Source organism: Trichomycterus rosablanca, chromosome 26, assembly GCF_030014385.1.
Source record: "Trichomycterus rosablanca isolate fTriRos1 chromosome 26, fTriRos1.hap1, whole genome shotgun sequence".
Classification (NCBI taxonomy): Eukaryota; Metazoa; Chordata; class Actinopteri; order Siluriformes; family Trichomycteridae; genus Trichomycterus; species Trichomycterus rosablanca.
Window position 1 is genome coordinate 2,274,960 of NC_086013.1, and position 22,859 is coordinate 2,297,818.

Here is a 22,859-nt window from a genome sequence, read left to right on the forward strand (position 1 = left end):
CTGTTTGACCACAGTCAATCGTGGCTTATGAGAATTTAGAACAGCATTAGCCCAGCACTAGTTAACCCGCGCTCGTTTCCTGTAAGATTTAGTAAATACCTGCTGTAGTTTTCGATACACACTCCGTGTTTGGTGCCGGTGTACGAATTGCCCACCAGGACTTTCAGCTCGGGGTCGAACAGCAGTACGAACGATACCAGGCCTGGATCCCTGCACCCACAATCCAACACAGTTAACAAAGAGCCGCACCGATAAAGAAAACATTTTAGCGGATTACTGTACAGTGGAGTGTATTTAGGACCTGGACATGTAGAGCAGGAACGAGTCCTTGACCACCAGCCAGCGTTGAGACCAACGGAAACAGATCTGATGATGCCCGAAACAGTTCAGCCCCTGGATCCTGTGACCTCCTGACCTCTTCAGTATAAAACCCTCCCTGAAAGACACAAAAAAAACAACAAGCATAAAAAAAACACTAGAATTAGTTTTCCAGTAGCGATGCATTATTGGTTTAAAAAATGTTGTTGCCAAAAGTATGTGGACACCCCTTCTAATCTCTTAGCCCCACAAGTCGTGTACAGATGGTTCTGCACTTAGCAAACACCTAAACATGACGATTAGACGGACTCCACATACTTTTGGCCGTTAAGTGTAGAACGCATCCTTGCCAGACGCGGTCGTACTTACAGGCCTTTGGGTCCGAGATCTCTGATGAAGGAGAGAGGACTGATGGCGAGGAACTCCACCTGAAAATCACAAGAACGAACAGACGTCAGGACGAAGCTAATCCGTACCGCGAAAACAGTGTTATCTATAGAGAGGTGACGAATGAAAGGAAAACCTGAAGGAACGAGTGGAGTGGAGGAACGTAATTAGCGTGGAAGCTTCAGGACACTAAACATGCCACAATGCGATCAATAAAAATGCTAAGCAAGCTCGGTTGACTTTGATTATAATCGGTTCCTTTTTTTGGAAGGGGGGGAGGCAGCTTTGATCTCTAACAAGATCACCATCTGGAGAACCCTAATCTGGTAATCTGCGCCCCCAATCCTCGCCGTATGCGCCGTACGTGCCTCTTTGGCCGAGGAGAGCCACGGATTTGGCGTCTACAACCTTTGGGATGTCAATCAAAAGGCTGAGGGTTCGAATCCCAGTTCTCGCCATGCAGATACTGTTGGGTCCTTGAGCGAGGCCCTTAATTCTCTCGGCTCCAGGGGCGTCGAACGACGGCTGACCCTGCGCTCTGACCCCAGCGTCCAAACAAGCTGGACTGGTATATGCAGAAAAAGTATAAACACTTACAATTGTTACCATGTACAGTTCAAGCAATTAAGAGTTAAGGGCCTTGCTCAAGGGCCCAGCAGTGCAACAGTAGCAGTGGTGGGGCTTGAACCTTGAACCTTCTGATTACTAGCCAGTAACTGAACCACAGAGCTGCGACTGCGTTCTGTTCGATTCTACTCTTACAGAAAGCTTAGACGTGTCCTGAGGAACACGCTAAGCTCTCCGTATTCCTCCACCATCCTGTACCAGCGGCTCAAACCCTTAATCCGTCACCCATCTACTCAAGCGGTGTAGAAGTGCAGGTTCACCATGTAGTTTCTGCAGAAAACGTTCTCCAGCAAAGTGTTCAGGTACTCCTCCAGGTACTTCTGCAGCATCGAAACACAACACACACACACACGTTACACCAAGAGAACAGCTGCACATACACTCTATGACCAAAAGTATCTGGACACCCGACCACGACCTTGCTTGACGTCCCATTTCAAAAACAAATGGTGTTAAAACAGAGCGACCTCTATGTGATCTGTTCAGCTTCTGAGAGATATGTCTGTGGGAATTTGTGCACGTTCGGTCATGAAATGACAGCTTTTGTATAGCCGGGCACTGAAAGCCTCAGTCGACGTTACGGTTCATTCCAGAGCTGTTCACTAAGTTTGAGGTCAAAGCTCAGGGGAACAGTCAAGCTGGAACAGGTAAGGACCTTCCCTAAACTGCTGCTGCAAAGCTGGGGTTCAAGGTCAGCACACGGAAGGAGGCGGATGTCCAAAAAGGTAACATGTAACATCTTGTAACATGGTAACTCTGTATGTTATGGTCCCTTAAGTTTTTATACTCGGATTAAAAGTTATTGTTTTGTAAACCGGAGTGATCCTTGACTCAGACACCATATAAACAGTAAAATTCTACAGTAATGAACGCAGCTCTGCTACTACCGCCTCGTGAAACGCTCACATTGCAGACGTTACACTTCGCTGTTGGACTCTCCGTTTACGACACCTGCTTGACCGCTGACGTAAAACGAAGGATCGGGCTTAGAATCGGGCTTAGTAAAGCCGATACCGATCAGTTAAAAAATGCCTTGATCAGGCCGGACATCCCTAACCTTAAATAAAGTCAGACTACACAACGATATAATGCGAAGAATAACAATTTATTTTATCAGACAAACAATCTGTTGCATCAGGGCATCTCCCTACTTACAGAGTAAGCTCTATCGATCCGAAATGGTCTGCAAGCCCAGGAGAGCGCCAGGAATCAAAGAAAGCACACATTCATCTATACCAAGGTTCTTATGGCGTTGGTGGAGATTCACTTCATCCATAATATGGCTATGGAAGATATGGCTATCTTCTTGCACAATCTAAACTTTACGATCCCCCCCTTACGAGGTCATGAGAAGGTCTGTAGGTTTTAGGAAAGTTTCACATGAGCTAGACGTCTGACATTTTACTTTAGGGAACTTCTCATCATAAAGTCTGCTTTCTGTACTTATTTTGAGAGAGCTTGAGTCGTAAAGGAATCCTCACTTCTACACACACACACACACACACACACACACACACACACACACAGCACTTCCTCTGAGAACCATATTAGAATGAATATGCCAGCAGTTACACCTAAGTTATTTGTAAAAGCTTAAACATTTCATCCGTAATAATATGAGAAAGAATCCCCACATGTTACTATACAGACAATTACAAATGAATCACGATATATAAACATGAATGTATTAAAATTTTCCCACAGTGTGCGTACCGGTTTGCTGGACGTCCTGCCCATCCTCTCGGTGCCGTGTAGAGAGGGCATCTCCTCAGTCATGCTCTCCAGCTGCTGCCTCTGGATGGCAAACCTGATGAACACAAACATCCCCAAAAAAATGAACCCGATACACTAAATGGCCAAAAGTATGTGGACGCCTGAGCAGGAGCTTGTTAGACTTCCGGTTATATCATAACATGCATTCATCACGATGGCTTTAACAGTCTACTTGGAACACCTTCTCCATAATATTATACTGTGTCTGTGGGAATTTGTGCCCATTCAGGAAACAAGAATTGTCGAGGCTGGGCACTGATGATAGATTTAAAGGCCTGGCTCACAGGTTGAGGTCAGGGAGCTGTCCTTTAGTTTCTGGACTCCTGGTGCATCCTGTGTGTGTGTGTGTGTGTGTGTGTGTGTGGACGCTCACCTCCCGAGCGGCAGGAACTGCAGCATCTTCTTGTGTGTGTACAGGTCTCGGTGCAGCTCGTGGAAATGTTTGTACTTCCTCTTTATGGTCCAGGTGAACTCGCCGTGAGTCAGACGCACCGTATAGAGAGAGCACACGCGCACCTACAGCAGAGACAGCTGATCAACTCACAAATACACACAAACACACAGAGCCACAGACATAGACCCACAGACATAGACCCACAGACATAGACCCACAGACATAGCCTCGCAAACACTTCCACAGACATAGATCCACAGACATATAAACATGCACAGATCCACAGACATAGCCCCACAAACATAAACCCACAAACATAGATCCACAGACACAGACTCGCTGGCCCAGACACACAGATATAGACCCATGAGCCCAGACCCACAACAAAGACCCACAGACATAGACCTGTAGACATAGACCCAATAGACCTCAGGATGGCGGCGCGCACGGACGCAGCGGCTCGGCTCTCTCTATCTTCTCTTTATTCTAGTCTTTTACTTTTCTTTTTTACCTTTTCTTTTATCAGTAGAGCAATAGCTCTTAACAGTTACTCTAGATCGGAGTTATTTTTTATAAGGGATAATCATACCGCTTTTCCATTTAATACATCTTTCATCCCACCGGAGATACGGAACACTTCAGAGACTTTCGGTATCGCTGTTCCACCAGTGAAGCGACGCAGGCGGCGGAGGGAAAGGAAACAGAAACGGGGAAAACGAGCTGGACTCTGCGCAAGGCTGAAAATAAAACCCTACAGACCGGCACTTCCAAGCTTGTTCCTTGCCAACTCCAGGTCTCTCGTCAATAAAATGGACGAGATTAGAGCGAAAACAACTCCTCACTGTGCGATGATCATCACAGAGACCTGGCTGAACTCCAACATCCCGGACGCTGCTATTGAACTCGCCGGCTACACCGTTTACAGAGCGGATCGGACCCGAGACTCCGAAAAAAGCAGAGGAGGTGGACTGTGTGTTTATGTCAACAACAACTGGTGTACAACCACAGTCATCAGCGACATGCACTGCTGCCAAAACCTGGAACTTTTAACGGTAAGGTGCCGACCGTTCTTTTTACCGAGAGAATTTACCACAGTAATAATCACGGCTGTATACATCCCCCCAGACGCTAATGCCAAATTAGCACTGGAAAAACTACACGACAGCATTAATAACCAGCTGACTGCGCACCCGGACGGTGTTATTATTGTAGCAGGGGATTTCAATCATGCGGATCTAAAATCGGTCATGCCCAAATTCCACAGGAATGTACATTTCCCGACGAGAGAGAACAAAACCCTGGACCAAGTGTACACGAACATCTCAGGGATGTTTAAAGCCTCTCCATCTGCACATTTAGGACAATCGGATCATATTTCTCTTACTCTGATCCCAGCCTACAGACCAAAGATCTGCAGAACAAAACCAACTATCAGGACAGTACAAGTGTGGTCTGAGGAAGCCACCTCAATGCTACAGGACTGCTTTGATAGCACAAATTGGGACTTGTTTGCAGAGGGGACAGACTTGGAGGAATACACTGCTTCAGTTCTAGGATACATAAACTTTTGTACAGAAAATGTGCTAACACAAAGAACAATAAAGGTGTTTCCCAATCAAAAACCATGGATTAATGGCAAGGTGAGGACACTACTTAAGGAGCGTGATGCAGCATTCAGGTCAGGTGACAAACAAACATACAGTGACGCACGAGGGAAACTTAAAAGAGGCATCAGGGAGGCAAAACGGAAATACAAACAGCGCATTGAGGACCATTTCAGCAACAACAATGCACACAGCATGTGGAATGGTATAAAGGCACTGTCAGACTATAACACCACCAATGACCTGCCTAATAATGATCCGACACTGCCCGATGCTCTGAACCAATTATTTGCCCGCTTTGACACTCAGAATGTGGCTCTGCCCATCCCGCCACTTAGCAACCCAGCTGCTGGAGGACCAACACTGGTTCTAAACCACCATCAGGTCAGAACCACCCTGAGGAAAGTCAATGCAAGCAAAGCAGCAGGTCCAGATGGAGTTCCCGGCCGGGTGCTGAAAGCATGTGCCGACCAGCTTACAGAGGTGTTTACCAACATATTTAATCTCTCACTCCAACAAGCTGCTGTCCCAACATGTCTCAAATCCTCCACCATCGTTCCTGTACCCAAGAAATCAGCTTCATCGTGCCTGAATGACTATCGTCCAGTGGCTTTAACACCCATAGTCATGAAATGCTTTGAGAAGCTGGTGCTTTCACACATCAAAACAGTCATCCCACCTGGCCTGGACATGTATCAGTTTGCCTACCGACCAAATCGCTCCACAGAGGACGCCATCACAACAGCACTCCACACCGCACTAACACATTTGGAGGAACCTGACAGCTATGTAAGGATTCTATTTGTGGACTTTAGCTCCGCATTTAACACGATCATCCCCAAGAAACTGGTCAGCAAACTGGTGAACCTGGGCCTGACTTCCTCAATGTGTACCTGGATTATGGACTTTCTCACTGGACGTCCACAAAAGGTCAAAATTGGCAACCACACCTCCTCCACCCTCATTGTAAACACAGGAACTCCGCAGGGTTGTGTGTTAAGCCCTATGCTTTTCACACTTTTTACACAGGACTGTTCCCCCATTCACAATTCCAACAGAATAATTAAATTTGCAGATGACACAACAATAGTCGGACTGATCTCCAACAATCAGGAGATGGCCTACAGGCAGGAGGTAGCTCACTTGTCTGATTGGTGTAGATTAAACAACCTGGCTCTTAACACCTCAAAGACAAAGGAGATCGTCATTGACTTTCGAAGGACAAAGGAGATAGACCACCTCCCCCTGCACATCAATGGAGACAAGGTGGAGATTGTGGAAAGCCTGAAATTCCTCGGAGTCTACATGTCTGACCAGCTGACATGGACCGTTAACACCTCACACCTGATTAAGAAAGCTCAACAAAGACTCTTCTTTCTCAGAAAGCTGAAAAAGGCCAAGCTACCACAGAAACTACTAGTAAACTTCTATAAGAGCACAATAGAAAGTATTCTGACCAGCAATTTCACAGTGTGGTATTCAAGCTGCACTGCCGCCGAGCGTAAGGATCTGCATCGCATAGTGAAAAAAGCTCAATGGATTATTGGCACAGAGCTTTCACACCTGGACGTGTTGTATGCTGGCCGACTCAGGAAGAAGGCTAGCAGCATCATCAAAGACACCACACACCCCGGACACACACTGTTCCAGCTACTACCATCAGGCAAACGATTCAGGACAATAAAAGCACGCCCAAATAGACTAAGGAACAGCTTTTTTCCTAGAGCTGTGGCCTCCATCACACACCACAGAACTGGAAAAGACTGAGCACACACAAACACAGGACTACGGGTCACACACGAACTATGCAGCATATGCACACACACAGTTAATATTTAAAGCAAAAATGTAAATTCACTTCACAAGAGAGCAAAGATTTTATTTTTTATCTTTTAGAGTGTAAATAATTTTTCTGTGTAAATAATTTTAATTACTTATTACGTATTAATACTACTGTTTTTCTTTCTTCTACTGCTGCTACTCTACATATAAGCATGCACAGACTCACAGGCCCAGACCCACATACCTAGATCCACAGACATATATCCACAGACCCAGACATACATACATACAGTGTATCACAAAAGTGAGTACACCCCTCACATTTCTGCAAATATTTTATTATATCTTTTCATGGGACAACACTATAGACATGAAACTTGGATATAACTTAGAGTAGTCAGTGTACAGCTTGTATAGCAGTGTAGATTTACTGTCTTCTGAAAATAACTCAACACACAGCCATTAATGTCTAAATGGTTGGCAACATAAGTGAGTACACCCCACAGTGAACATGTCCAAATTGTGCCCAAAGTGTCAATATTTTGTGTGACCACCATTATTATCCAGCACTGCCTTAACCTTCCTGGGCATGGAATCAACCAGAGCTGCACAGGTTGCTACTGGAATCCTCTTCCACTCCTCCATGATGACATCACGGAGCTGGTGGATGTTAGACACCTTGAACTCCTCCACCTTCCACTTGAGGATGCGCCACAGGTGCTCAATTGGGTTTAGTCCATCACCTTTACCTTCAGCTTCCTCAGCAAGGCAGTTGTCATCTTGGAGGTTGTGTTTGGGGTCGTTATCCTGTTGGAAAACTGCCATGAGGCCCAGTTTTCAAAGGGAGGGGATCATGCTCTGTTTCAGAATGTCACAGTACATGTTGGAATTCATGTTTCCCTCAATGAACTGCAGCTCCCCAGTGCCAGCAACACTCATGCAGCCCAAGACCATGATGCTACCATCACCATGCTTGACTGTAGGCAAGATACAGTTGTCTTGGTACTTATCACCAGGGCGCCGCCACACATGCTGGACACCATCTGAGCCAAACAAGTTTATCTTGGTGTCGTCAGACCACAGGGCATTCCAGTAATCCATGTTCTTGGACTGCTTGTCTTCAGCAAACTGTTTGCGGGCTTTCTTGTGCGTCAGCTTCCTTCTGGGATGACGACCATGCAGACCGAGTTGATGCATTGTGCGGCGTATGGTCTGAGCACTGACAGGCCGACCTCCCACGTCTTCAACCTCTGCAGCAATGCTGGCAGCACTCATGTGTCTATTTTTTAAAGCCAACCTCTGGATATGACGCCGAACACGTGGACTCAACTTCTTTGGTCGACCCTGGCGAAGCCTGTTCCGAGTGGAACCTGTCCTGGAAAACCGCTGTATGACCTTGGCCACCATGCTGTAGCTCAGTTTCAGGGTGTTAGCAATCTTCTTATAGCCCAGGCCATCTTTGTGGAGAGCAACAATTCTATTTCTCATATCCTCAGAGAGTTCTTTGCCATGAGGTGCCATGTTGAATATCCAGTGGCCAGTATGAGAGAATTGTACCCAAAACACCAAATTTAACAGCCCTGCTCCCCATTTACACCTGGGACCTTGACACATGACACCAGGGAGGGACAACGACACATTTGGGCACAATTTGGACATGTTCACTGTGGGGTGTACTCACTTATGTTGCCAGCTATTTAGACATTAATGGCTGTGTGTTGAGTTATTTTCAGAAGACAGTAAATCTACACTGCTATACAAGCTGTACACTGACTGCTCTAAGTTATATCCAAGTTTCATGTCTATAGTGTTGTCCCATGAAAAGATATAATGAAATATTTGCAGAAATGTGAGGGGTGTACTCACTTTTGTGATACACTGTACATACATAGGCAAACACAGACAGACCCCCACCCCACAAAGACACAGATATAGACACACACAAACACACAGCTATAGACACACACAAACACACAGATATAGACACACACAAACACACAGCTATAGACACACACAAACACACAGCTATAGACACACACAAACACACAGATATAGACACACACAAACACACAGATATAGACACACACAAACACACAGCTATAGACACACACAAACACACAGCTATAGACACACACACACACACACACACACACACACAGACCTTGGAGCGAGTTGTGTATCTCTCAGTGTTTTCCACTCTGCAGGTGATGGGTGTGTTATTCAGCAGTGGTGGTACTGCTTTCTCCTTTAGATCATTCAGGTGATGCACCACGAAAAACTCACGCTCATCTAAAACGCAAACACACACACGCACACACACACTGTAAGATCATTTTAAATTTATCATCTATATTTTTCCCAAAGAACACTTTGACCTACGTTGACCTTGTCTTGTGTGCATGAGATTGTGGATTTATCTTGTTGCCACACACACACACACAAAGCATGTAGTATTTTATTGTTTAGGGACTGAAAGTGGACGTGTCAAGTAAAATAATCAATTTTTGCTTGCCTCTGTTATTGCACAGTAAATTATTATTTATTATTATTAAACAAAAACAGTACAAAAGTAAATGTAGCTGTGGAATGTAAAGTCTGTGTTTAGATCCCTCAGTATTAAAGCTGTGGTATGTAACTTCTGTGTTAAGAACCATAGTTCTTTCAACATTAAAGATGTGGTATCTAACTTGTGTGTTCATCCCTAGTTGACCCCCCACAATGGTATAATTCGCACCAAGCCTGACCTGCAGGTAAAATGTTATTAAATATAACAGCAGCATAAGTAGAGAGAACATTTGATTAAAACGAAAAACTCAGATGTGTTTAGATGAGTAATGGAACCTACAGTGGAAAGTCCCCGACGGCCCCAAGGGGAGGAGAATTATGTAAAGAGGAGCAGACAGGGTTTGTGCAGTTTGCTCTCCTGCTTATCAGTGGTGGACGACATCGGGGCACCTCGTGCTACACTCGGGTCTCGCTCGGTTTTACTGGTTTATTATTATTATTATTTTTATTTTGAATCCACCACACCGCGTCCGAATCTTAAACAGTCAACGTGGCTACAGGATTCAGTTCTTTATACCACAGCACTCGGAAACTGGCAGAACCTCTTCGTCTTGGAGCTTCATAAAACTCAGATCTCAGATCTTATTAAGATCCGGACTCTTCTTCATCGAGATGTTTTCTTTCAGGTAACGGAGTCTTCTGTTGGGTTTAAGTTTTTTCTTTCCTCTTTCTGAGACACAGGCGGACCTTCTACAAAAACAGGAAACATGGCTTTGCTGTTTGATGGTTTTAGCCTGTTAATCTAAAGCAACACCTGGTTTTCATTCCTGTACTGTTGTATTAAGTTGTATTTATTCTAATAACAGCAGAATTATTGTTGTTATGTTTATTCTAATAACAGGAGAATTATTGTTGTTATGTTTATTCTAATAACAGGAGAATTATTGTTGTTATGTTTATTCTAATAACAGGAGAATTATTGTTGTTATGTTTATTCTAATAACAGGAGAATTATTGTTGTTATGTTTATTCTAATAACAGGAGAATTATTGTTGTTATGTTTATTCTAATAACAGGAGAATTATTGTTGTTATGTTTATTCTAATAACAGGAGAATTATTGTTGTTATGTTTGTTCTAACAACAGCAGAATTATAACAGCAGAATAATTGTCGTTATGTTTGTTCTAATGACGACAAACTTTTAATAACTGCAGAATTATTGGTGCTTTCCTTTCTTCTGACATGTTCAGACTTGTTTACAACTAATCGAACGGTGTCGTCATCACACGTCCTACTAATGTTTGAGCTTCACTTTAGTATGATGACAATATCCCTATAAAAATAGCAATACAAGAGCTATTAAAATGTATTTAAACCATTTAAAAGGTTATTTGAAGTGTAACCTAGTTATTGAGGTTTGTTTTTAACCAGCCGGTGCTTTACCGTATTATTACGACATGTTGTCTGGTTCTATTTAAGTTGAAATGTAAATGTGGCTTCTGATAATTAATACAGACAGTAATAATTCAAATAATATTATTTTTTCTCCAACATGGTTCACTTGTCCACAACAGCAGATAGCTGTAAGCACATAAACTTTAACTCTGAATGGTATTAAAAAGAGACATGAGGAAGGTTTTGGAGTGGCCTAGTCGAAGCCCTGACTGTGGAAGAATATTCTAGAACGGCTGCTGCTGCTAGTTTGGCTTAATTAAAGCAATTTTGCGACATAAAAAAAGAGTGGGCCAAGATTCTTCCACAGCTTCGTGACAGACGTGATATCCATGTATCTGAAATTATGCAGCTAATTAGCCTACCAATGGTATAACGGTCCATCGTTTCCAAGAAGCTTGCCCTACTCAGTTAGATTTTTAAAATAGAAGACTGTTAGGTAAAATATCAAGGTGTCCATAAACTTTTGGTGACTTGTCTTTTCTCCTCTGGCCTCTGTGTTGTAACAGAGATACTTGGTTCTGGGCTATGCTCGTGAATAATTGTCTTTGGGCTCTACCATTAAAATTTCACTATGCCAAGACCTAGGCTCACATTCTCACGTGCACGTCAGCTATATAAACTCAGCTCAGCCTATAATAAAACAGAAGTTTCCTCTGACACTGGAGTAAAGGATCTGAGCACCAAGATTTCTTTAAAAGTGGTTGCCCCCAAGACCGTGTCGCACCTCCATGATCTATGCCATTTTTTTTGTTGTTGTTTGAAATAAAAAATGTGACCTCTTCAATGTAAGGATTGTGTTTTTTTTTTTTTTTTAATTAACCACCTTTAATTTACTTTTGCAGGTTAAAAAAGCACCCCAACATGTCTGATTACCTCTCAATCTACCATCCAAAGTACCTGCCAGGAGAAATGGTCCTGTGCTTCGGATTAAGGCATCAGGGAAGCAAGGAGAACTTCAAGCCTTTAGCCAAATTAAAAAAGGGAACCTACCCGATCAACGGGAGCACAGCAGAGCGCAGCGCCTGGTGGACGCAGCTCGACGAGGGTAAAAAGAAAGCCAAAGCGGCCGTGAGAATCATGGCCTCCGAGTACGACCGAGCAATCAAGCAACTGGACAGGAGTCATTGCAACAGGTTGGAGCTCGAGTCCAAAATAAAGTCCCAAGAGGATGAGCTGAACTCGCTGAGGCTGAGACTCCAGAAACAAGAACAAGAAAACGTGCGACTGAAATATGAGGTGGCTCGTCAATATCAGACCATAACTGATCAGTCGGAAAATTCTTATCGTGATGCAGCCAAGATCCAATCGCTGAGCTTCAAGCTTAGGAGCCTGACAGAAGAAAACGTGGAACTGAAAGACGAGGTGGCTCATCAATCTCAAACCATAACTGATCAGTCTAATAATTCTCATCGTGATGCAGCCAAGATGCAATCGCTTAGCTCCAAGCTCAAGAAGTTGAAAGAAGAAAACGCGGAACTGAAAGACGAGGTGGCTCATCAATCTCAAACCGATCTTGATCGGTCTTTTGACTCAGACCTGCCGGTCATTCCAGTGGGTGGGACGTACAGAGACGTTGGTATGACAGATTACTTCCTCAATTACTTCCCAGACTTGCAGCACAATCACTCCAACTACGATTTCTGGATCAAGATACGAGATTGCCTTAAATTACGATGTCGTCCTAGCGAAATCATCCAAGCCGTCTTGCTGAAATGCCCCCGGGAGGCTCGGAAGGCAGTAGAAAAGAACTTCAGCAAGAAGGATTGGTCGGAGGCTGATCTTCTCAACTCGGAAACGTTGTGGAGACTGATAAAAAAGCTTCACTGGTGTATCTCAGAAGCTCTAGGGCCTGGGACGAACCAGTTCACACTGTACTACTTCCGAACGCAAACTGACGACGAGTCCTTTAGGGAGTACTGTCAGGAGAAGTTCAAGCTGTACTGCTCGTACGGGGTGGATAAAACAGAGCCCAGTCAGAACGACCTGCATTTTCTCTACAACGTCATCGAGAAAGCAAGCAAGAAGTACCGGAACCTGCTGCTGCAGATACCTAAGAATTACAACAATATGCTGCAGAACGCAATGATTCTCGACAGCATGCTGATGGAGGCTAACAGTATGAATGACTGTTTCAACTGCGGTAGGTCAGGCCACACTAAAGCCCAATGCAGGAGACCGGGCGGAGACGCAGAGGCCGACCCCAACCAATGCTATACATGTGGAGAATACAACCACTTGGCCTGGCAGTGCTGGTATGGGAAGAACCGCATGTAAAGAGTAACGATCGATAAATAATTAAGGGTCTTTTTCAACTGCACAGGGTACCTGAACTTTTGATTGGGTACCAGATGAGTACCAAGAGCTCTTACTCCAAAACTGAAGCCTCTAGCTGGGCTTTTAATTCCAATACCAGTACCAAGGTTCCACTTCCACTACATCTACAGCAGTTCCAGAGAATCCAGCAAGTCTCAGTATCAAAACTCACTCCAAAGGCTTCTATTTCAGCACCAAAGACTCTAGTTCTGCCAACAAAAGACACCATTTCAGTACAAAAGACTTTAGTCCTACCATCAAAAGCAACAATTTCAGCACCAAAGACTCCAGTACTGAAGTTCCAAGTTCCAGTATTAAAAGCACCAGCTGCAGTAGTTCTAGTTTTGCCATCAAAGGTCTCCATTCCTGCAGCCAAGGTTTCAAATCTAGTAGCAAAGCATATTGTGGTTTTGGGACCATTTATTCCAGTTCCAGTACCAGAACTCTTGGATGCAACCAAAGATTTCTAGTTCCAGTATAAACGCCTTATATCTCAGTCTCAATGACTCAAATTTCTACATGGTTGACATTGTCCACAGTCAATCAAGCTTGACATCGCCATGGGATTGAAGGCTGCTACTACAGTAGCCTGGGTGAAGTAGCCCGGCCTTAACTCCACTTTCTGCAATTATTTGAAACGTAGATTGTAAGGCAGGCCTTATTGTCCAGCATCAGCTTGGTCAAAGGGAATCCCTGGGATGTCCAGCAAGCTTTCTCTCTCTGTTTTTTTTATATGCTGATTATGTGTTTTAACTTGCTGCTAAGTAGGCTACAGTAATCTAGCTATCAAAAACCACTGCTTACCAACTAGTGCATGCATAGATTTTAGAGACGGACGTAAAACGAATCAACACAAAAATGGTTCAGTGGCCAGTCGTGTAGCCTGTGCTGCCAAAGCTGTGGGGTGAACTAAAGTCCACAGAAGTGTGTGCGTGCGGCTCCAGTCTGCAGGTCTGATAAGCACTTTGTTATTCTAACTGCAGCCTTGACAGTTTTCAGTTTATCCAAAACACTGTCAACATCTAAGCTGCACTATATAGCCAAAAGTATTTGGACACCTGGCCATGAGCTTGTTGGACATCATGTTTCAAAAATAAATGCTTTTAAAACAAAGTGACCTCTGTGTGATTTCTTTAGCTAGAACATCAGCCACTCTTATAAGAAAGCTTCTCACAAGAATTTGCAGAATGTCTGTGGAAATTTGTGCCCATTTAGAGCATGGCTGGGTGTGTTACCTTCATTTGTGTCACTGTATGTAAGAATGAAAGTATGTACGGCTGTGCGTGTTTGTGTGTGTATAAAACGGACGTCACATGACCTGCGCTCTCATCACTTATCCTTAAATACACAGACGCGAACAGAACACTCGCTCAAACAGTTTATTATTAACCCCTTAACCTCCCAGTATTCAGCATTTCCACCTTAAATGGCTCTGACGAATCTTAAGAAAGTCGATGGGTAAACGAGTACACGAACGGCGTGATTTTTTTACATCTGAACCTTCTGCCATTAAGTCTGATTCCTCAAACTGCCCAAACCGCCGTGGTAATAATAAATGTATGAGATAAAACTTTAGTTCAGCAAAAAGTATTTATTATTTATTCTTACCGCTGTTGTTTCTGATGGAGTCCAGCTGATCTTCAGTTAAACAACACAGACTCTCATCAGTGTTGGACCATTTGTTCTTGGTGTTTATCTCCGGACTCGCCATGATGCTACTGACCGGTCACGGCTTTACCTGTTCTCACACACACACACACACACACACACACACACACACACACACACACACACACACACACACACACACACACACACACACACACACACACACACACACACACACACACACACACACACACACACACACACACACACACACACAGTATCACAGATCACTTCATCATCATCATCATCATCATTATTATTCTAATTTTTATTATCTTTACTGTGTAATTACTAATATATTAATATTATCATTATAATTTCATTATATTTTAAGATTAAGATTATTATCATCTTTATAATAATAATTCTAATAACACTTGTTATTCATTTAAATCATCATATTTAATATTTAATTAAGTATATGATATTCATTGCTATTATTATTAATATTATCACTTGTCATTATTTATATTACCAGTATCATTATTGTTATTATTATTGTTATTTTAATTATTAATTATTATCTTTATTATTATAATGTTAATTCTATTAAATTATTATTATTATGTGTTATATAGTATAACATATTATTATTATTATATTTCATTATAATTATTTGTAATATTAGTATTATTATTTTTATATTTGGTCATTATTACTATGATCATTCTTATTGTTATTTTTTCATTATAATAATTAATTATAAATATTATTATTATATTTTTATTATCACTATATTATCATATAATCATTATTACTATTCTCATCTTTATTACGTAATTACTAATATATGTATTAATATTATTACCGTTTTCATTACAATAATATTATTAACATTATTATTATTATTATAATTTTAAGATTAAGATCATTATCATCTTTATAATAATAATTCTAATACAAATAATAATTATTTTTATTATAAAATTTAAATTATCATGTTTAATATTACATTACATATTATATTTATTGCTATTATTATTAGTATTATCACTTTTATCATTATTAATATTACTATCATCACTGTTACTATTATTATTTTCATTAATCTAATTATCTTTATTATTTATAATGTTAATTACTATGTTAATTTTATTACATTATTATTATTATTAGTGTTATATAGTATAATATATAATTATTATTTTTCTTATTAATTATCATTATTATTATTATTACTACATTATTACTATTATTATTGTTGTTATAGTATATTACAATATTATATATAAATATTATACATATTATATTATATATTATTATTATTAATATGTTGTTGCTGTTGCTGTGTATCAGAAGCTGAACTGACCACTGATCTACACCACTGAAAGTGAATCTTTTGGTCAGCTGGGCCACAACACTGTCCAAATTCTTCCATGTCATGGAGGCCGCAAATGAGAAACGACCCACAGATTAATAACACACACTTAAATGCACTACATACAGTGTAAAATGCTTTCTGCACCCTATATAGTGTTCCTATCAAGTGTAGGAAGATCTATTTCAGCCCAAAACTTTAAAGTATCTTGAGATTAGTGACGTGTTTTTATTTTTTACTGTCTTGCCCTGATGTACCACAGTGTTACAACCCTGAACACACAGAATCCAGCAGAACTCTGAAGGTGTCCTGTGGAATCTGGTACCAGGACGTTACTGGGTCGCATACTGGTGGCACCTCATGTCTGCGTGATCTAGAAGAAGTTCTTTTGTTTTTGTTGTGTAATCAACTTTCAGCGCTCGACCTTTATTCACTTGAGACTCTCCATCACCGGCCGCCTTTGTGTGTGTGTGTGTGTGGGAGAGGGGTTTAACTTGAACAATAGTATCAGTCATGGTGTTCTCGCTCACCACACATCCGCCCACATTCCTCCATCTCAGGCCTTGCTGTGTTGCCAAAAAACAACAAGCTTTAAAGTGAACTATGTGGGATTTCTGCCACCAGAGCAGAGGCTGCAGTACCAGTACTGGTCTTAGTGGGCGAGAAGGCACGAAGCAGGCGAATGTACCGTGGTCTTAGATAAGAGGAGCATGTGATCACCTGACCACCAGATTTTTGTACATCCCATTCTTAAACCATGTCATTAAAAGGGGTGTTTATATACTTTTGGTGAATGTGTATATATTTCCACACCCCAAACCCCACATCTGAGTCAAGTCTGAACGAAACTCTCCAAAACTAAAGCTATTCCAGTAATATTGTGAGGTCAAGCAGACGCCGCGTGGACGTTTCTGCGTGACGTTTACTGTTTACACGTACACGCCCTCATGTGGGCAGGGGGGGTATTTAGTCATGCGAGTCGGTTCGGGTGCAGCTCAGGACACAAGCGGCTTCATAACGTGACTGAGCTTCAAACTGAACAAACAAATTCACCTGCAGACAAAACTAACTCACCGCCCAGTTTATTAGGAACACGGTACTAATACTGCTACGTTCATTATGAAGGTCCTACTTGGTAAACAATGACATGTCTGGATGGCAAAATACCTTTACGTGCACATACAGACATTTAAATCAAATAATGCTGAGTGAATTACAGTCGACCCTTGAGTTACGAACGGTTTACCATACGAACATTTCGGGTTACGAACGATCTTTTTCAACTTAACGTACGAACAAGTTTCGGATTACGAACAGAAATTCGCGAAACACTTGACGTCACGAACGTGTTGACTCCAACCATCTCTCTCTCTCTATATATATACACAGTGAGCGAATATTCAGACAGAATTTTATATTTTGTAAAATTCTATATTAAAATGTCCTCAAAGAAGGTGCAGAGGAAGCGTAGTGGTGAGAAAATGAATCTATTACATTTGTTGTTGTATAATTACTCCTGCCGGTAGGTGTCACTGTGTATCAGGCAGAGGGGACAGTGAGTGAGAGAGAAGAAGGAAATTGCTGAGTAAAGTATTCTTTCTTTCATGCAGTTACTACAAAATACACACTACTGAAATAAAGGAAATAATAGAGAAATATGAGAGTTATTGTTGTTTCTGGTAAAAAAGAGCATTTAAGACATTAGAAAGGTTAGGTGAGGGGGGGTTTGGGAGGTCTGGTGGGGATTAAATGTTTTTACATTATTTCTTATGTGAAAAACAGGTTTAACTAACAAACATTTTGACAGCCCTTCGGAACCAATTAAATTCGTAAGTCAAGGGTCCACTGTATGCTTATTAATGTTTATTTATGTATATATATATTGCTATCAAGAGTACACAAAGAACAGGGAAACTTCTCATGTTCAGATTTGTGTTGATTTGTTGTGGGATTTGTGCAACACTGCCACCTTGTGAATCAAGGACTTCAAGAGAACATAAGAGGTCCAAACCGACGTTTCGGGGTGGAGGTCAAACATGGCGGAGTTCTTTTCAAATGTAAATAAATTCTCACTGATGCACAAGTGTCGTTTATTTGCAAATTGGGGCTCGTGAGAGACGGTTTAACGGTGCTGTTTTTCGGTACACGGAGGGAGACGTTTCTCCTTTTCAGCCCGTCGGTTTGAATAACCTGAGGCTAAGTGTGTTAGCTTAGTAAGCTAAATCTGTGGTGAAGTAATCGCCATAATCTCTGTCTAATTAGTGCGTCTAAATAATCTTTTATGAGTTCGATTAATCATCTAATTAGAATCCTCTCTACTGAGGCAGCTCACATGGATTTTGAACAGACCCCGTGTCCCTTGGTTTTGTCCTTCTCTTATTTCCTGTTTAGCGTTCACCTGAAACTCGGCGTTCTTAGCAACAGCTCAGCTTGGGCAACGAGTGCAGCTAGTCCACGAACATACACAAACTCGTCTTCTCTTTCGTTTCCATGTATCAACAGCACACGCCCTTGTGTGTGTGTGTGTGAGCCATTACCTGTCTCCCTGCAGCTATCACTGTTCCTTTAAGAGCTTTTTACTCTTCACTAGACTTTAAAACATGACTGTAGGGATTCACTTCTGTTCCGACGCAGCAGCATCAATAAATCATCAGTCGGTCCTGTGTGGAGTTTGTATTTACAGACTAACACAAATGTAACCAATACTTGGCACTGGGGTGGCAGAGCAGATTTAATATTCTAGGCCCGGCGCTCAGCAGACACGGTCGGTCGTGTCTGAGGGAGGGATGGGCGTATGGGGAATCCTCTCATATCCTCTGCCACCGTGACCTCAGTCGGGCTGGAACAGAACCGATTCCATGTTGGTTGAAACAGGTTGTGCTTCCTGCAGACGGAGCGGAGTGAGTAAGAGGAATTGAAATCGGCTGCATTCCAGACCATTCTGTCTCATTGGTGTGGGTTATTGGCATATTTACCCATCATGCAGCACACAGAATGTGGTTTATGACACGTGTGTTTAGTTTAAACGAGGTGTGAATTCACGTATCGCAAGTATGGACAGCACGTTTTATACAGGACACAATAAACATGATCGTTTACTTTCAGAACGCACCGCTACTCACAACTCAACCGACACATCTGAGCTAAAAAGTGCAACATTTACATGTTTTGTCGTTTAGCAGACGCTTTTTATTCAAAGTACTGTGACAGTATACAATCTAAGAAATTCAGGGTTAAGGGCCTTGCTCAAGGGCCCAACAGTGGCAACCTGGCAGTGGTGGGGTTTGAACCAGCGTGCGTATGCTTACTAGTCCAGTATCTTAACCGCTAGGCTGCAACATTGATACTCAAGAGAAAGAACCGCATCAAACAATAAGCCTATTTCTTTTATATATATGCATATACATACATATTTTGTTTATGCATTTTCTCCCCTTTTTCTCCCTTTAAGCGCGTCCACTTGCCCACCAATGCCGATCCCCACTCTGATTGAGGAGAACGAAGCTAACCCACGCCCCCTCCGACACGTGGGCAGCAGCCGTATGCATTTTCTCACCTACACTTTGACGAGTGCAATGCAGATCAGCCCTGTGTACGGAGGGACACACCCTGACAGCACTCTTTTCCCATCTCTGTGCAGGTGCCATCAATCAGCCAGCAGAGGTCGTACTTGCATTAGTTATAAGAGAGTCCCCATCCGGCTTTAATACCCCACCCCTATCTGAACAACAGGCCAATCGGTGTTCATGTGGCCGATAAGCCTATTTCTAAATTGTAGATTTAAATAAGTTCTGATTGTTTGGAGGATTTAAAAATGATGTTCTGCTCGTCATTTTCGACTCATTTCCCACCCTGGTTCTACACAGACTTCTCCTCGCTGTCAGATCCCGTCTGGCCTGGTGAGAACAGTGTCTCATAAAGGAGGCGGCGAGATTTAAAATAAACCCAAACGAGGAACAAAAACCTTAAAAATACCTTTCTTGTCAAATCTGTGTTGCGAAATACGTTAAGCAAAGAGTCACACAGCAAAAAGAAACCATGAGAAGGAAGCTGTCAGTAACTGGTGTCCAGCGGTCCACACGTCCATGTTCACTCACACAAAAACCCACACACAAACACAACAACCACTAAATAAACATGCTCAAAAACTCACTCACACACTCACAAAGACGCAACCCACACAGCAAAACCCACAATAAACACAAACACGCTTACACAAAACACACACACACACACACACCGACCCACACACACACACACACACACACACACACACACACACACACACCGGCGGGTGATCATGTTCTCCTTTATTCTGTGTTACTCTTTATGTTTGCATGTGGGTGGCCTCCCAATGCAATCGCTATGGCAACTGTTTAGCCTATATAAACATCAAAGCCTATGCCTATATGAAGCGCCACCTCACACCTACAGCGAATCAGATTCACCGATTAGTGATGGAGAAGGTTCTAAAATGACACGGCATCTTTAATTCCTCATTGGTCATTATTATTATTGACTACAGGTGGTGACTTCTCTGTGCCCATACGGCCATTTCTTGCTGCTGGAACACAGGTGCCACGGGTCAAGCAAGCTTTACATTACTGTGGGATTAAGGGGGCGCATGAAAGAAGCACCCGCACCAATAGCCTAGCAGTTAAGATACTGGACTAATAACCAGAAGGTCGCTGGTTCAAGCCCCACCACTGTCAGGTTGCCATTGTTGGGCCCTTAAGCAAGGCCCTTAACCCTCAATTGCTTGGATTGTATACTGTCCCGGTACCGTAAGTCGCTTTGGATAAAAGCGTCCGCTAAATGCTGCAAATATAAATGTAAATATCAGCACCTTAAAGGTCAAGCAAAGTTTGGCCACAATGACCAGTACATTAGAGGACAAGGTGGGTCATTCAAACCCAACAACACTGTACCTAGTGTCAAGCAAGCAAGGACTTTTCCTTTGACCTGACAACTGTGGTGCTGTTTATAAACCAGTTCCTGTTCGGACACTGAAGCAGACAGTGAGTATGTCTCTGTAAACAAACCTGGGCGTAATTAAAACGTTAGAGTCTGCCAGCGCTGCACCATCACGCAATGCCAACAACAATGCAAATCTCTAAAAACTGCAGGGTTGATTCCAACAAGCCTTTTAAACCCGATTAAACTGAGAGGCCGAGGACAGACCATGTAAAGAAAAACTGGCTGGAGAAACAAAAATCATCCTGGGCACGGTGCCTAAAGCATTAATCTGTCAAGAGGCTAACGTTTCACAGCACCCATCAATCTTACGCTACTACAAACCCAATATTTAAATGTAGTTACTCAATTTAGCGAGTTCCTTTAGATTAATAAAGTGGTCACAGATTATAAATGCACCAGACACTGTCAGAAATGAAAGTAAATAAGGGTGAAACCATCAACCATTAAATATTTTCAGGGTTTAATGTTGTACCTAATAAATGAGTTTAAGGAACCATAATGTTCTTCCTAACAGAACAAAACATGTACCAGTGAGGATACCCCCTCAGTGACTCAAATATCAGGTCACATTATTATGACCACTGGCTAATATCCAGAGTAACCGATGTGTGTAAGCATGGACAGCAGCTAGACGAACTGGGAGTGACTCAATCAGGTCCTGGTAGGTGTCACAGGTATCTGGAGCCATGCTGACTGTAGTGCATCCCACAGCTGCTGGACGGGGCGTAGAGCCAACACCACCATCGAGGAGGTCCCACAGATGCTCAACTGGGTTTAAATCTGGGGAATTAGGGTGACAGGGTAGTACTTGGATCAGCATGATCTATCTACAAGGATGGATTCATACCCAAATCGATTGAGAGCCTCCACGTGGATAAACAAGCTCAGAGAATGTCGCAGAAACATTTCCCAGACCATAACGCTGCCACAACCGTCAAAAGTAGGAATATGTGACTCGACAGAGTATTTCTAAGTTGGGTTCTTCATAGGTTTCCAGATGCACACAAGCCTAAGCTCACCATGTGCAATGCCACCAAAGAGCAGACTAAGGATGAAAGATCCTGCACAACATTCTAATTTGTAGAACACATCCTGATAAGAGTGAAGTGTGGTGGAGGAGAAACGATGGTCTAATTCTAATGAACTAAGTGCTTATGTGGTGGAAATAATTTGGAATACTCCAGTCCTGATCAAGCTAGACACCCCTGTGCAGTGTAGCCTATACAGAAATCTGATTACTAGTTCATCAGGTATTAAATGATTAAAGCTAGGTCTGAAAAAGCTGGTGACGTCTTGGCGCCCATACGACCGACACCTCACCCTGATGGGAACATCTTCTGGCTGGTCAGATGCAATCCATGAACCCGCCAACGAAGACGTCTGACAGAAATCAGAAGCTGCTGGAACACTTGAAAGTCAGGTAAGCTTTATTGCACAGCAGCCTCGAGTCCTGTGATGATGTGAAGCTTACTTGACTGTGGACAGTGTTAACTGTGTTCTAGGTAAACATTTGAAGAATTTGCTCTTGGTATGAGATGACGGTTTGGGTTTCGGCAACTTGTGCAGGAGGCATTTTTACGACCACATACTTTCTAGAAGGTGCTGCCAAACTACTCCTAGTTGTATGGGCTAGTCAACAGGTATAATCAACCCGAATTAATCAAAACAAACGATGAATCTAAGTAGATGTGCGTTCAGATTAATGTTTAGAATTTATTTAAATGAGGTTTTCTGGTT

At 42.4% G+C, this 22,859-nt stretch overlaps 2 protein-coding genes across 3 annotated transcripts in view; one reads left to right on the forward strand and one right to left on the reverse strand.

Moving 5' to 3' along the window:
- pld2 (phospholipase D2) overlaps window positions 1-22,859 on the reverse strand; it is a 36,178-nt gene that overhangs the window by 12,725 nt on the left and 594 nt on the right. The window contains exons 2-9 of one of the 2 annotated variants that reach the window (XM_062988222.1): window positions 14,768-14,897; window positions 9,047-9,174; window positions 3,479-3,621; window positions 3,046-3,139; window positions 1,593-1,652; window positions 688-746; window positions 302-436; window positions 100-210 (exon numbers count right to left, since the gene is read on the reverse strand). In XM_062988222.1, coding sequence (XP_062844292.1) covers window positions 100-210; window positions 302-436; window positions 688-746; window positions 1,593-1,652; window positions 3,046-3,139; window positions 3,479-3,621; window positions 9,047-9,174; window positions 14,768-14,870 — 833 coding nt within the window. In that variant the 5' untranslated portion in view covers window positions 14,871-14,897. Of the gene's footprint in view, window positions 1-99; window positions 211-301; window positions 437-687; window positions 747-1,592; window positions 1,653-3,045; window positions 3,140-3,478; window positions 3,622-4,088; window positions 4,135-9,046; window positions 9,175-14,767; window positions 14,898-22,859 lie in introns of those variants that run through there. The other variant, XM_062988223.1, reaches the window with a different exon arrangement.
- LOC134303592 (uncharacterized) lies at window positions 9,815-14,272 on the forward strand. Its single transcript, XM_062989043.1, has 2 exons — window positions 9,815-10,076; window positions 11,689-14,272. Exons 1-2 carry the CDS (start codon window positions 10,063-10,065, stop codon window positions 13,118-13,120), a joined length of 1,446 nt encoding a protein of 481 aa, XP_062845113.1. The 5' UTR covers window positions 9,815-10,062; the 3' UTR covers window positions 13,121-14,272.